Here is a 17,050-nt window from a genome sequence, read left to right on the forward strand (position 1 = left end):
CCCATGTTCTTTCCATTGCCCCAAGCTGTTTCATGTTACATGTGGAAACATAACTGAAGCCTTCCATTGCTCTGCAGCACTTCCCCTCATCTTTTCTCTGTGATTATTTCAGTATTTTCCCTTTGGCCCCAAAGACTTTTCATTCTTCTTATAATTATAATGCCTGTTATTTATTTAAGGATTTTATTTATTTACTTATTTGAGAGAGAGAGAGTGAGCAAGCACCTGCACGCACTTGAGTGATGGGGAGGGGCACAGGCAGAGAGAGAGACTCTCAAGCAGACTCTGCACTGAGTGCGCTCTGACGCAGGGCTCAATCCCACGACCCTGAGATCATGACCTGAGCCGAAATCAAGAGTCAGACGCTTAACCAACTGAGTCACCCAGGGGCCCCTGTAATGCCTCTTATTTAAAATTGTCTCTGTGTAAAAAGCATTTGACAAAATACAGCATCCTTTCCTGATTAAAACTCTTCAGACTATAGGGATAGAGGGAACATTCCTCAAGTTCATAAAAGTCATCTATGAAAAACCCACAGCGAATATCATCCTCAATGGGGAAAAGCTGAGAGCCTTTCCCTTAAGATCAGGAACACGACAAAGATGCCCACTCTCACCACTATTGTTCAACATAGTACTAGAAGTCCTAGCAACAGCAATCAGACAACAAAAAGAAATAAAAGGTATTCAAATTGACAAAGAAGTCAAACTCTCCCTTTGCAGATGACATGATACTTTATGTGGAAAATCCAAAGACTCCACCTCCAAATTACTAGAACTCATACAGCAATTCAGTAATGTGGCAGGATACAAAACCAGTGCACAGAAATCAGTTGCTTTCTTATACACTAACAATGCAACTCTAGAAAGAGAAATTAGAGAAACGATTCCATTTACAGTAGCACCAAAAACCGTAAGATACCTCGGAATAAACCTAACCAAAGACGTAAAGGATCTATACTCTAGGAACTACAGAACACTCATGAAAGAAATTGAAGAAGACACAAAAAGATGGAAAAACATTGGAAGAATAAACATTGGATCGGGAAGAATAAACATTGTTAAAATGTCTATGCTACCCAGAGCAATCTATACCTTCAATGAGTGCTGGAACAAACAATCCTAAAATTTGTATGGAATTAGAAAAGACCCCGAATGGCCAAGGAAATGTTGAAAAAGAAAAACAAAGCTGGGGAATCACGTCGCCTGATTTCAAGCTATATTATAAAGCAATGATCACCAAGACAGCATGGTACTGGCACAAAAACAGACATAGAGACCAATGGAACAGAATAGAGAGCCCAGATATGGATCCTCAACTCTATGGTCAAATAATCTTCGACAAAGCAGGAAAAAATATGCAATAGAAAAAAGACAGTCTCTTCAATAAATGGTGCTGGTAAAATTGGACAGCTATATACAGAAGAATGAAACTCAACCATTCTCTAACACCATACACAAAGATAAACTCAAAATGGATGAAAGACCTCAATGTGAGACAGGAATCCATCAAAATCCTAGAGGAGAACATAGGCAGTAATCTCTTTGACATCAGCCACAGCAACTTCTTTCAAGATTCATCTCCAAAGGCTAGTGAAACAAAAGCAAAAATGAACTTTTGGGACTTCATCAAGATAAAAAGCTTCTGCACAGCAAAGGAAACAGTCAACAAAACAAAGAGGAAACCCACAGAATGGGAGAAGATATTTGCAAATGACACTACAGATAAAGGGCTGGTATCCAAGATCTACAAAGAACTTCTCAAACTCAACACCCAAAAAAACAAATAATCAAGTCAAAAAATGGGCAGGAGACATGAACAGACACTTCTCCAAAGAAAACATACAAATGGCTAACAGACACATGAAAAAATGTTCATCATCATTAGCCATCAGGGAAATTCAAATCAAAACCACATTGAGATACCACCTTAGACCAGTTAGAATGGCAACAATTGACAAGGCGAGAAACAACAAATGTTAGAGAGGTTGTGGAGAAAGGGGAACCCTCTTACACTGTTGGTGGGAATGCAAGTTGGTACAGCCACTTTGGAAAAAAGTGTGGAAGTTCCTCAAAAAATTAAAAATAGAGCTACCCTATGACCCAGCAATTGCACTACTAGGTATTTACCCCAAAGACACAGATGTAGTGAAAAGAAGGGCCATATGCATCCCAATGTTCATAGCAGCAATGTCTACAATAGCCTAACTGTGGAAAGAGCCGAGATTCATTCAACAGATGAATGGATAAAGAAGATGTGGTCCATATATACAATGGACTATTACTCAGCCATCAGAAAGGATGAATACCCAACTTTTACATCAACATGGATGAGACTGGAGGAGATTATGCTAAGTGAGTTAAGTCAAGCAGAGAAAGTCAATTATATAGTTTCACTTATTTGTGAACATAAGGAATAGCATGGAGGACATTAGGAGAAGGAAGGGAAAAATGAACGGGTGGGAGATCGGAGAGATGAACAATGAGAGCTATGGACTCTGAGAAACAAACTGAGGATGTTAGAGGGGAAGGGGGTGGGGGGATGGGTTAGCCCGGTGATGGGTATTAAGGAGGGCACGTTCTGCATGGAGCACTGGGTGTTATACGAAAACAATGAAGCGTGGATCCCTACATCAAAAACTAATGATGTATTGTATGGTGACTAACATAATATAATAAAATAAAATTAAAAAAATAAAAAAATAAAATTCTCTCTGTGGGGTGCTCAGTGGGGACTGAGTCTGGGATCAAGCCCTGCATAGGGCTCCCTGCTCAGTGGGGAGTCTGCTTCTTCCTTGGCACCTCACCGTACTCTCATGCTCTCTCTCAAAATAAATAAAATCTTACAAAATAAAATTCTCTCAGGGTGCCTGGGTGGCTCAGATGGTTGAGCATCTGTCTTTGGCTCGGGTCATGATCTCCAGCTCCTGGGATCGGGCCCCACATCGGGCTCCCTGTTCAGTGGGGAGTCTGCTTCTCCCTCTTCCTCTGCCTCTCCCCACTGCTCCTGCTCTCTCTCTCTTGCTCTGTATCTCTCTATATACAAACAGCTACATAAAATGAGTTATGTGCCATTTGTTTTGCTATCTCTCTATATACAGAAGAATGAAACTCAACCATTCAACCAAATGAATAAATAACCATTCAACCAAATAAATAAATAATAAAAAAATTCTTTAAAAAAATAAAAATAAATTAAAAAAATAAAATTCTCTTTGCAAAAGTAAAAATGATAAATTGAGGACAATGGGTTGGTAGTCTTCTCTTCAAAATAACTATTGGTGGGAGAGCAAACAGGTACAGCCTCACAGGAAGGCACTTGAGCATTATATAATAGGAGCTTTAAAATACTTGCTATTTGATAAAATAATTTTCTTTCTATGAAAATTCCAATAAATACATCAGAAACTTAAATATAGTTAATGGGGAGCCGGGCTAGCTCAGTTGGTAGAGTATGTGACTCTTGATCTCGGGGTTGTAAGATCAAGCCCCACGTGAGGTGTAGAGATTACTTAAAAACAAAATCTTAAAAAAAAAAAAGAAAGAAACGTAGTTGCTTGCAAAGATGATCACTGCAGTATTATTTAAAATAGCAAAAAATTAGAAATAATCCAGGTATCCTATCATAATTGTATTGCTAAAAATATATATATAACCTGGGATAAATATCCAAAATATATAAAAAACTTTTGCAAATCAGTGGCAAAAAACACCAAACAATCTGATTTAAAAGTAGAGGAAATGAATAGATATTTTGCCAATGAAGACATCCAAATGGCCAACAGGTACATGAAAAGGTGCTCAGCATCACTAATCATCAGGGAAATGCAATTTAAAACCACAATGAAATATTACCTCACACCTGTTAGAATGGCTATTACCAAAAAACCCCACAAGAAATAGTAAGTGCTGAAGAGGATGTGGAGAAAAGGGACCTGTTGTGCACTGTTGGTGGGAATGTAAATTGGTGCAGCCACTATGGAAAACAGTATGGAAGAACTCTCAAGAAATTGAAAATAGAATTACCATATGATCCAGCAATTCCACTTCTGGGTATATACCCAAAGAAAACAAACTCATTATCTCAAAAAGATATATGCACCCCTATGTTACTGAAGCATTAATTATAATAGCCAAGACAAGGAAACAACCCTGTGTCCATCAACAAATGAATGAAGAAAGAAAATGTCACACACACACACCCCCGCAGAGGAATATTATTCAGCCGTAAAAGGGAAGGAAATCTTGTCATTGTGATAATAAGGATGACTCTTGGGGGCATTATGCTAAATGAAATAAGTCAGACAGAGAAGGACAAATACTGTATGATCTCACTTATATGTAGAATCTAAAAAACCTAACTCATAATACATAGAACATATTGGTGGTTGTCAAAGGTGGGGGCATTGGGGAAAATGGGTGAAGGTGGTTAAAAGGTAAAAACTTCCAATTGTAAGGTAATTAAGTTCTGGGGATGTAATGTGCAGCACACTGATTGTAGTTAATACTGTACATTTGAAAGGTGCTAAGAGAGTAGATCTTAAGAGTTCTCATCATAAGAAAAAATTTATAACTATCTGAGGTGATTGATGTTAAATAAACTTATTGTGGTAATCATTTCACTATATATGTATAAAATCATTATACTGTACACACTGGACTAATACAATGTTATATGTCAATTATGTCTCAATAAAATTATAAAAAACAGTAGAATATTATGTAGAATATTATCTAGCCATTAAAAATGAAAAATTAAAACTATTTCATGACAAAGAAAGTCCTCATAAGATATTTTAAGTGGAGGGGTGCCTGGGTGGCTCAGTCAGTTAAGCATCTGCCTTCGGCTCGGGTCATGATCCCAGGGTCCTAGGATTAAGCCCCACGTCAAGCTCCCTGCTCAGCGGGGAGCCTGCTTCTCCCTCTCCTTCTGCCTCTCCCCCTGCCTGTGCTCTTGCTCTCCCTGTCAAATAAACAAATCTTTAAAAAAAAAGATAGATTAAGTGGAAAAGACAAGTTATAAAATTATGATATAGTTTGATCTCCACTTATAAAAATAAATATATAAATGCATAGGAAAAAAAGACTAAAGAAAATATATTCAATATTAACTAACAAGTGATTATCTCTGAAGTGATTTATTTTTTCTATACTTTTGCACTGTTGAAAGGCTCTCACTGTTAGAAAATCTCTTTCATTATTAAATTAAGATTAAAACAATATAATTCAATCTATAATTGTACAGATCCCACTGTCATGGGATATCTTTGTAAGTTTGAAAACTTTCCTTAATATATCATATATATAAACATATTAAGTCATAAACAGCTACATAAAATGAGTTATGTGCCATTTGTTTTGCTTTGTTAGATTTTCAGTTTCTAGAGTGCTGGAATTGTTCTCCCTTTTTTTTTTTTTAAGATCTTATTTCTTTATTTGAGAGCAAGAGACCGAGTATGAGCAGGGGGGCAGTGGCAGAGGGAGAGCGGGAAGCTGACTCCCTGCTGAGCAGAGAGCCTGATGCAGGGCTCGATCCCAGGACCCTGAGATCATGACCTGAGCCAAAGGCAGATGCTCAACCAACTAAGCCACCCAGGCACCCCTGGAATTATTCTCTTTAAATGCTTTGTATATTGCTTAACACCTGTGGTTAATGACCATTAAATCTTTCATCAAATCAGAAATCAGAAGTATGTTATTTTCATTTATTACAAAAAATCAATAGCTCCTTAAATGATTTTTCCACTTCTTAAATAAGCTTTCATACTGAGACCTCACAACTCTATTGAAATCAAATTTCAACAATTTGTAGAACTTTTTTTTCTCTCTCCCTTTCTCTCTTTTAAATATAGAGAACAGTGACCCTATTGCATGGGGGGCCTGGTGATACACAAAGAACCATCTGGATTCTAGGGAGGGGTCAGGTGAATCTCTGGCTAAGAGCTGTGGGAGAGGCAGGGTTCACCCCTGGGGTCTCCTGCTGCCCAGCCAATCTCTCCCAACTCTGTGTCTCACAGATATGCTATGAGCACCTCTCATCTGTTCCTTCACTTCAATGCCTTCCCATGTCCATAAGGCAAAAATCCAAACTCTTCAGCTTAATGTTCAAAATCCTCCCTCCACACTCTCTTTCCAACTGAATCACTAGCTACTAAAGCCCATGAAGTTTCCAACCAAGAAAGTTGGTCTCTTTAATAAAAATAAAAACTAGCATTTGATTTCTTAGGGTGTGAAACTCATTGTGCCAAACTCTTTACTGGCATTTTATTATCATACCAATCCTTTGAGGAAGATACTACCACTATCCCTGTCATTTGAATACAGAAACAGATTTAGAGAGGTTAAGTAACTTGCCAAGGTCACAGAGCTGGTCAGTTGCTGGACCTGGGATTTGACTCTGGACTGAATCCATAATAAGGGCTTGTGAACTCAACACTGTATCTAAATCATGTATATCTGCCTGCCCTCTTCTGATTCAGTGGTTCTCCCATTCCTGATTGCTTTTCTCACATCTCTATACTTCAAAGATCCTATTTTAATCCTTCTCATACTTCAAAGATCAGTTAAAGACCCTTTTCTCTCTAAAGCCTTCCATACAGATTCAGCCTCCGTAACAGTGTATTTCAACTCCTATAGGACTTGGAAGTGCTCATTTCGCCCTTGTCATTTACTGCCTCATGTTGTCAATCTCCTTCTACATATATTTATTTCTTCAAGGATCAGGAGCTCTTTGAGGGGGAAAAGCTCTGGAACTAGGAAGGAGTAAACTGAGAGACTGTGGGAGAGCCACTTAACCCTTCAGAGCTTCAGTTTTCTCTTATAAGAAATAAAAATGCTAGCCTGCACTGGTGCCATGAATATTTAATGAGATACCTAAGAGTGTTTAGTGTAGACCAGTGCAAGTATGAACTCAAAAAATATGTTTCCTTTCCTTATCCGGGGCTGCTAAGTTTGTTACTCCTTTGTAATTGCACAGCCTTTTGTATATAGTGGGTTCATTTAACCCTGGATGGCTTTCAACTGGAAAGAAACATTAGTATTTTTTTTTTTAAGATTTTATTTATTTGACAGAGAGAGACACAGCAAGAGAGGGAACACAAGCAGGGGGAGTGGGAGAGGGAGAGGGAGAAGCAGGCTTCCTGCCGAGCAGGGAACCTGATGCGGGGCTCCATGACCTGAGACGAAGGCAGACGCTTAACCATCTGAGCCACCCAGGCGCCCCAGAAACATTAGTATTTTAAGCTTTTGTTTGCTTCTTGGCAAATGCCCATCTCTATACTGAGTCATTACATTAATGAACCCATTTCTTTTAGATATATAAAAAAATTAGGAATAGCTCCAGTTATAAAACAAAGTTCTATTAGTATATTAAATAAATAATTTGCAAATGAGTTTTGAAAAGAAATCTTTAATCCGTCTGGCAGGTAAAACAGGTAATAATATCATCAGCAGATTAATAGGTTTTAGGCTACTGACTTTGAGAGAGCCAAGAAATTATAAAAACCCACTGTTGGACACTGTCTGGAATCCTTTCTGGGTAAAGTACTAAAAGAGAAATGCATTTGGGAGAAATATTCTAGAATACCATATGAAATACCATTTCATCCACAGAAACTGCATTTTTGTTTCAACATGTTTTATACAAAAGTCCTCAACTGAAATGGCAGTCTTGGGGAACCAAGATTCAATTAATTAAGAGGGAAACACTCAACTCATCCAGCTCTACAAATTCTAGAGGTTGCAAATTGGTGAAATGAATTGTGGATCCACTAACCTGCTTAAAGCAACTGGAATTTGAATGTGTTTAAGCAGGCACATGTACCACTGTCTGCCACAATCCTTACTATTCCCTATTGCACTATACCTGCTGGCTAGCTTTATTGACAAAATACTGTTTCCAACTCCTAGATTAACACAGAAATCTGGTTTCACGACATCACAAATGTGGTTTCCTAAACTCACTTGGGGGTAAGGGAAAGTCCCAGTTTTGAGTAGGCATATCAGTGCCTCTCTTCATACCTTGTTTAATGAGTTCTTTAATTCTCCCTGGTGTTCCTACACCCAAGTGCACAACACGCTTCTCCAGCAACTTTACCTGCTCCTGGACCTACTTATTCCAAGATGGAAGAGATGAAAGAAAAGAAGAGTCATGAGAAAGTGCAATCATAGTCACTTTATCTAAAAGTTAAAAAGTAAAAAGCAAATATGGCTACCCTTGTTTAGGCTCAACTTCCAGTGCAAAGAAGGTTAATTAACATCAAGATAGAAAAGCATCATTCTGTAAAATTGGTAAATCTTCAAAGAAACGAGGGACCAAACCTCAGCTTCTGTGCAGGAATCTTGGAGCACAGAGGAGTAGCGACTGTTGCTGGGGCAGGTCATGCAAAGGCAGGGAATGTAAAGAACACCAGAACAGTTGTTAAATATGTTATATAAGGAGGCACCAAAGAAAACACCTGCTAAGGAGATAAGAAAAAGCTAGGAGCGGCAGTTAAGGATAACTTACAACATCCATCAGCAACCACAGGCCCTTGCTTACCTTTATGTGTTTTGCAAATAATTTTATAACTTTGCTGTCTCCTCTGAATGCTGTCACTGACCTAATGAAAAAAAGATTAATAAAAAAAAGATGAATGCTTAAGAAAACTTATTCATTGCAGGCCACATTGACAACTTAAGTATATCTTGCTTTAAAGAGAATATATGTGTTTATATGTGTAACTATGAGTATATGCATGTGTATATATACACAGATACAAAAAACTGAGATTTTCAGGTCAGCCCATCTCTGGAAGGAAAGTGAGGAAGCCTTTTATTCAGGCAGGTATCTGGATTGGCTTCTACTTTTCATACACAAGGTTAACTTTACTTAGGTTTCCTTGATAACCAACCGAAACATAATGGATCTGCCCTTCATTTGTAATACAGAATTTCTGTATTTCAGGTCCCTGGCAGAGAATTTATCTTTTAAACTCTGCAGTATAGTTCTCACACAAAATTTGGTTGCAAGAAATACCTTGGAGCAGTGATGTCAGCCTGTGCTCTGTGGAACCCAAAGGCATCACAAAAATTTGTATGTTACGGTCATGGTGGGTTGCTGGGAATGAGCTGACAGGGAGGAGAAGAAAGGCTTATGTCCTTCAATCAGAGCAATGCCCCACTTTTATCTACTTTGCAGAGTGCGCTTTTCTGCAAAATTTTATATGTGGAAATCTTCCTGGTATCAATAGATATAAAAGAACAATCAATCCTTTAATTGATGTCTAGAAATAGAACATGGGAATATGCTTGGAAATTATTATTGCCAGTAGGAATATATGAATTTGCAAGATAGTAAATTATACTATCTAAGTTCTGTTGTATTTGACTTTTACTCATACATAAACTTTCTCCATGGCAAGGTTAACTAGGAAGACAGTTTAGGGGACATATTTAACATTAATTCATGGTCCTCAAAAGGATAGATATTCTTATAAAAGTTAGAATTATTCACTATTAGTCTTTATGAATAGGGCTTGTTGTGCTAGCTCAGAAATCCCTTTTTGCAAATCACCTAACCTTGAAGTGGATCATAATACCAAAGACACAGAAGAACACAGAATTGGTAAATGAAATGTGACAACATAGTGCTTTTATGCCCTTCGGAAAGGTATTTATGTACAGTAGAAGCTCAAATCAACGTGACAGCTTGTTTTTAAGAGGCCATCTCCAGGCCAACCTTTTTGCCATTAATGTTTGAATCTGAAATGAGTTCTGTGGTGGTAGTTTCTAAAACACTGAAAAGTCAATGTGAACTACTATGATTTCAGAACCAGCAAGTATTGCTGCCCAGAAACAGTTGGGAGTCTTGAAGATCAGTTGTGTTTGGAGCAGAAATAGTTGGAATAAACACTTTTGTTTTACTGGGAGCTTTTGTGATACAATATTATGTGTGTGCCTTGGCGGGGGGGAAAGGAGAGTTTGAAGAACTTAAAAACTACTTTTCTAAATTTGTAATCAGATTAGTTCACTTAGAAAAATAGATGCTAAATAATTACTGAGAGTCTACATTTGCACCTTAATTTATTTTCTCCAGGACTTGGATTTTCCTTTGTTTTGTCTCTTGTCAAAGTCTGGTGCAGAGCCTGGCCCTGGAAGAGGGCTAGTTCCAGTAAATCCCAATTTACTCTGACGGCTCTTCTCTGAAAGCTCAACGTTACCACTGATCCAGTGGAAGACTTTTTGTTTCTTCTACTATACTACAGTAAATGAAAAGGTATGTGAAAGCACTTAGTAAAGCACTGACAGATTATCTTTAAAACATAATTTTTATATTTAAATTTTCAGCCCATTTGGAATTTACCTTGGTATGAGAAGTGAGATAGGGCTCCAAACTTACTTTTCCAGATGGTTACCCAGTTGTTCCAACACCATTTGTTAAATAATCCATCTTTCCCTACTGCTTTGTCACCTTTGCCATATGCATATGGGCCTATTTCTGAACTTCCAATTCTGTTCCACTGGTCTGATCTGTCATGCATATGCCAGTTCCATCCTGTTTTAATTAGTGAGACTTGGTAACATATATCTCTTGGTAATCTGATAGATACTATAGACATAGTATCCTCTCACTAATATTCTTTTTCAGAATTTCCCCAGGTATTTTTTCTTCTGTATTTTCTCTTATGAACTTAGAACTATAGCTTATCTTTAAATTTTGAACTTTAGCTTATCGAGATAGAAAACCAATTCTATTGGAGTTTTACTGGGAATCTGTGAAATTTATGTTATTCTAGGTAAAACAGACATCTTTACAACATTGACTCTTTTTTTTTTTTGAAGATTTTATTTCTTTATTTCACACACAGAGAGAACGAGCAAGTATAAGCAGGGGCAGCAGCAGAGGGAGAGAGAGAAGCAGAAGCTGAGCAGGCAGCCCAATGCAGGACTCCATCCCAGGACCCTGGAATCATGACCTGAGCCAAAGGCAGATACTTAACTGACTGAGCCACCCAGGCATCCTTACACTGATTCAGCAGTGTATTCAGCAATATTGTATGCCCTTTTGTTCAAGATCTTCTGAGTTGTGGGGCAACTGGGTGGCTCAGTGGGTTAAGTGTCCAACTCTTGATTTTGGCTCAGGTCATGATCTCAGGGTTGTGAGATGGAGCCCCACATCAGGCTCTGCGCTGGGCATGGAGTCTGTCTAAGAGTCTCTCTCTCCTCTCCCTCTGCCCCTCCCTGCCCCCGTCCCCTCTTAAAAAAAAAGATCTGAGCTGCTTACGTAATATTTTCTTTATACAGATTTGGTAGGTTTATTACTTGGTGTTCTATTTTTTTTTCCTGTTATTATTTTAAATTAGATCTTTTCTTTCATTATTTTTTCCAACTGGTTATTGCTTATATTATTTCCTTGCTTTTACTCTTGCCCTGTATGACGTGTGTTCTCTGCACAGAAGCCAAAGTGATCCTTTAGAAAGATTATTCAGATCATGTGATTCCTCTGCTCAAAATCTTCCAGTAGCATTGCATCTTAGGGTCTTTTATGCTTACTGCCCACTCTGTCTGGAATAATGCTCTTCTTCTAGATATCTGCTTGGCATTCTCCTTCACTTTGTTCATGTCTCTGCTCAAATGTCATTCTCCTTGGAAAAGCTTACGGTGACAATCCTTTTAAAAGTAGCCCCCAACCCTCTCTATCACTTTGCCATGCTTTATTTCTTCTTATATAATTTAACACTACCTGACATTATAATATATATTTATTTGTTCATTGTCTGTCTCCCTCACTAGAAAGTAAGTTCCATGACAAAAGGGATTCTGTTTTGTTCATTGTTACATCTCCAGCATATACAGCGTATCAACTTGACACGTATCAGTTACTCAAAAAACATTTATGAAACAAATAGGTGAAGTGTCCAACCTAATGAGCTCCAAGGCCCGGATAGCAGAGCTACAGATCATCAGCATCAGGACCGATTTCTTCTCATTATGGTTCTTCCGAAGTTTTACCCACTTAGGGCAGACTGCAAAAATACCATAGAAAAATATTACTCTAAATATAGCAAAATAGGGCTCCTATTTATTTTAGGCCCCTAAAGTTGAGTTATTTTCCAATTACTCTTTGTTAGTAATTAAAGTAAAATATAATGGGTATTGTCCAGATTCTATTCTCTGGCTATGTAAGATATTAGATTAAAATGAAATATCATTAACTTATAACATAAAACACGTAATATGCCAAGTAGCTAAATGTGACGAGTTTTAGGACCAAGTAAAAAAAGTGTTCGGAATAATACATTTTTGATAATTCACATTTGATGCTTGATGGCAAAGACTAAATAGGAAAAGAACTTTGATTCAATAATGTTAAATTTTAAAGAAACACTCAATATAAGATAAAAAATGGAAATGACATTAAAATAATAGCAAGCATTTATTAAACACAGACACTGTTTAGTTCTCACAATCCAGTGAGGTTGATTCTACTATAACCTACATTTATACTTGCTGAATTTGAGGTGGAGAAAAGTTTATGAACTCAAGTTGAATGCAATCAGAACTGATTTGAGTTTGAAAAAAGAATGCTAAATCTCTATATCTAAACTATTTCACTGTCAGCCACAAATAGATGACTATCTAGTATGAATAATCTGGCTTTCGGCTACACACAATAAATATTGAAAAGATGAAATTAGATTGTGCAATAGCCATGGTCTGAGTTCTGAGCATATGAACAGAATTTCAGAATTTTACAGCTAGAATAAAGATCACATGTCCAACTCCCTTATCTTTCAGATAACAAAATCAAGTCCTAGAAGAGAACTCGTGATTTGTCCGAGGTCAAACAGCAAATTAGTGACAGACTTGGAACTAGAACACTAATTATTCTCCGGATTCCTACACCAATACTTCTAATGTATTATAAACCAAAAAATGAGACCAAAACTCAAATTCTCAAAGCCAGAGCAAAACAAGAATAAACTTAAATAAACAGAAATTAATATCAAGATGGACCGTAAGAAAAACCTCCACTTCAAATCCATTTGAGGTGGAAAGTTTTGCTTTTAAATGTTGTTTTAAAAGTTTTAATTTTAACGAGATGTATCTTATGTTTTAATGGAGTAATAACAACTTGGTGAATAACTTAAAAGAAAATCATAGTTTACTTACTTTCTTTTAGGTATGATGAAAGACTATGAGTCAAATCATTGGCCTTGAGGAAACAGGAGTCTAGAATATGACAAACATGCTTTGTAAGACGATTTTGCAAACACACACATGATCAAAATAGATTCATTGTGAATGGTGTCTTCTTAAATAAGGTTGTAAAACATTAGTGAATGGGGGCTCATTATATATTTTAAAGTGTTGTCCAATATTTAAAACAACAGCAGCAATAAGAACAAGTAAACTTTTAACTGTCCATAATTTCTTAGAGTAGTGAAATAGAAGCTTGTTGTATCATTCAATGAACTAATGAAGCATGTTTATTTTTCAAATTCATGGAATAGGCAATATACAAAGGTAAAGGGGATATAGCTAACAAATCTGTGTAGAGAGGTTCAAACTCACTAGTCATCATAGAATTATATATTACAGTGATGAGGTAATACTTCACACACACATCAGAATGACAGTTGTTAAAAAGATGTATAATACCAAGTATTGTCAAGAATGTAGGGTGATAAGCCTCTTGTGAAATGTAGGTGGAGGTGTAAACTGGTAATAGCTATTCTGGAAAGTAGTAAAATTAAGTTGTATACACTCTATTACCCCATGATTACATTCCTGAGTAAATAATGGAAAGAAATTCTTACGTGTTCTATAAAGAGATACACACAAGTATATTCATCCTATCATTATCTGTTATAGTGGGGAGCAGGAAGAAACGTAGGTGTCCATATCTGAGAAAATGGATGACCAATACATGGTAGATGAAATCATTGGCATACTATATAGCATTTAGAAGCAATGAACTTGATGTGCATAAAGCCATACAGGCATATCTCAAAAAAGTGCTCAGTGAAGAAAGAGACAGCATGAGAAGTTCAGCACATCATTTAGATAAATTGTAAAATGTACACACATACAACATGACATTTTACGAGTATATATACATATTTAAAATCATGTATTAACACATTAGAGTGAATGCTATGGGGAAAGTAAAGAGGAGTGTGGACTGAGGAAGAGTGGGAATATTGCATCAAAACACAACACAACACAACACCAGAATAAAAGTGAATATAACAGTAAAATAAAATATAGGGGCCTTGCTCAACCAAGAACTATCATGGTCTGGCAATTATGTAGCATTATTAACTCTGTACCTGAGATGTGTAAAAAAGCAACATCATGTTTATTATTCTAATTCTTTCTATAAGAAAAAGGTTTTCTATAAACACAGAAGCGTGCTAGGGAGTTAACTATTACTAAATTAAATGACAGTAATATTGTGACCCAGCATATATAATTCATATTATGTGAGTTAACTTCAAAGATGTTGCTTCCTATACAGCTGTAGAGACTTTGATGGTCTTTAAAACTGTAATTTCCCAAGCTGGATATGATCAGACTCACCTGGAGAGCTTTACAAAAGATACAGATTCCTAGGACGGACTCCTTTCATTAGTAAGTTAGAATTCCTTGCAGGGGGGGTGGGCCTGGGAATTTGCTTTTTAAGTTCTTGGGTGATTCAGTTGCTGCTAGCCTACAGGCTTTAGCACTGATCTAAACCACACTGCAGCTCTCAGGAGGACAGCTGAGTTAACTCCAAGAAATTCCTGCCTCAAAACTAATTAAGTGCCCATGTGTATGACATTAACAATGTACAGTGAACAATATTAATTGAAAAGACATGTTCCTGCCTACAGACACAAATAACCTCAAATCAAAACCAAGTTAGACACTCAGCAAACTAATAGGAACAGTACTTCATTATCTATATTCACCATATATTTATGCCCCTGCCTCTGCCTGTTTCAGATAACCCACAGTGTGTCCCTCTTCTGCCCTACTGTGGTTCCTCTCTGTCCTTTCAGGTGTAGCCTACTAGGGTCTTTTCTACTAAACGTTCTCATGATGCCTTAGTCACTGTGTCTCAGAATGGCCTAATTTCTTAACTGAAAATGAAAACCTGTTCTTTTTGTCTATAAAATATTTTTAACATTTTCCTTTCTTCCTAAACCAAGCCATGACCATACATTCTTGTTTAACTATATAACTGAACTGTAATAGAGCAATAATATAATGTAAACTCACTACAGAACTCAAAAGACTCTTAAAGGTTTCTTCTGACCTCTGTATCTCTGTAATGCTAGAAAATTAAAATTTATGATGTTCCATAAGTATACAGAGTAGCGGTGATCCCACTATCTCACAAATCCTTCCTGAGTTGAAGGTGTACGCTAACAAAGAACCAGAAGGACCAAGCAACCACTGAGTCAAACTTCAGTTAAACTTTGAACAGAAGCTTGTTGTAACACTTTGTTCCAGTGATACAGCAGTCAGGACGTAGCTGTCCTCAAAGGAACTAGCCCTGGACAGGAGTGGTTTCTAACTGCTGTTGGAGCCATCTAGGCTTTGTGAGTCTAAAACTCCAGATCTTGCTCATGTGGAAATGTACTCCTTAAATTCTGGAAAAGAAACAGACACAGGCACTCCTGTTTCCAAACTCAACGTCCTTTTTTTTTGTTTTGTTTTTTTTTAAAGCACATCACAAAGGAATTATAAAAATTCAGGGAATGGGATGTTTTTCAGCTCCTTAAGCCTCTAGAAAGCATAAAGTTGTAATAGAAAAGGGAAATCAAGCTACCCTTGACTTTTTCCAACAGCAGTAATTAGATATCCCTAGTAATCTATAAATAGCTCGTCTGAAAGAGTGGTACCCAAACCTTGTGTGGTTTGATTTTGTAACAATATCTCTTTAATCTCTGCCCCAAAGAGTTACAGGATGTATCAGAATTTTCAAAATTAATTAAAATTAGTTGTTTTAAGAATTTTGCAGTATCTTTTTAACTTAATTATACATATTCTAAGGCAGTAGATCTCAAACAATAGTAGGTTTAAGAATCACTTGGGGCAAGGTGTTGGCTTTGCTAAAAATGCGGAATTTTATTCCTATCTTTAGAGAGTTTCCTTGAAATAGTCTGGCCTGGGACCCAAAACACTACTAGAAATCTGTGATAAGGACAACAAAACTAAGATGCTTATTAAAGCTAAAGTTGAGGCACCTGGGTGGCTCAGTTGGTTGAGTGTCCAGTTCTTGGTTTCAGCTCAGGTCATGATCTCATGGGTCATGAGATTGGGCTTGGCATCGAGCCCCTGACTGACTTCTGGGCTCCCTTCTCAGCATGGAGTTTGCTAGAGATTCTTTCTGTCTCCCCCTCCCCTCACTTGCGTGTGCACACTTCTCTTTCTCAAATAGATAAATCTTTAAAAAAAAAAAGCTAAAGCTCTTGTCTATAAAGGGTGAGTAAACTAATGTTTCATATCTATACTTTTATTTTATTTTATTTTTTTTAAGATTTTATTTATTTATTTGAGAGAGAATGAGAGATAGAGAGCACGAGAGGGAAGAGGGTCAGAGGGAGAAGCAGACTCCCTGCTGAGCAGGGAGCCCGATGCGGGACTCGATCCCGGGACTCCAGGATCATGACCTGAGCCGAAGGCAGTCGCTTAACCAACTGAGCCACCCAGGCGCCCTCATATCTATACTTTTAAATGTGTGCTTTATCTTTAACTTCTTTCCTCAACTAGGGATTCTTATTCCTTCAAGAACACTAAAAAAAATGCACACTCAACAATTAGCTTTTTCAAAAAAAAGCATTTACAAATCTTGTTTATTTTTTTAATTAAAGATTTTATTTTTATTTAGTTGACAGAGAGAGCACAAGAGAGCACAAGCAGGGGGAGAGGGAGAGGGAGAAGCAGGCTCCCCACTGAGCAGGGAGCAGGATGTGGGGCTCTGATCCCAGGACCCTGGGATCATGACCTGAGCTGAAGGCAGATGCTTAACCAACTGAGCCACGCAGGTGCCCCCAAATCTTTCTTTAGATTGAACAAATACC

At 37.3% G+C, this 17,050-nt stretch overlaps 1 protein-coding gene across 3 annotated transcripts in view; it reads right to left on the reverse strand.

The window, feature by feature from the left end:
- The window catches only part of CMSS1 (cms1 ribosomal small subunit homolog), a 377,532-nt gene that overhangs the window by 2,529 nt on the left and 357,953 nt on the right, over window positions 1–17,050 (reverse strand). For all 3 annotated transcript variants that reach the window (XM_027582447.1, XM_027582448.1, XM_027582449.1), the window contains 4 exons: window positions 13,152–13,211; window positions 11,902–12,004; window positions 8,539–8,599; window positions 8,019–8,106 (listed from right to left, as the gene is read on the reverse strand). In XM_027582447.1, the coding sequence (XP_027438248.1) occupies window positions 8,019–8,106; window positions 8,539–8,599; window positions 11,902–12,004; window positions 13,152–13,211 (312 nt within the window). The remainder of the gene's footprint in view (window positions 1–8,018; window positions 8,107–8,538; window positions 8,600–11,901; window positions 12,005–13,151; window positions 13,212–17,050) is intronic.

The sequence above is a fragment of the Zalophus californianus genome, chromosome 1 (assembly GCF_009762305.2).
Source record: "Zalophus californianus isolate mZalCal1 chromosome 1, mZalCal1.pri.v2, whole genome shotgun sequence".
Lineage (NCBI taxonomy): Eukaryota > Metazoa > Chordata > Mammalia > Carnivora > Otariidae > Zalophus > Zalophus californianus.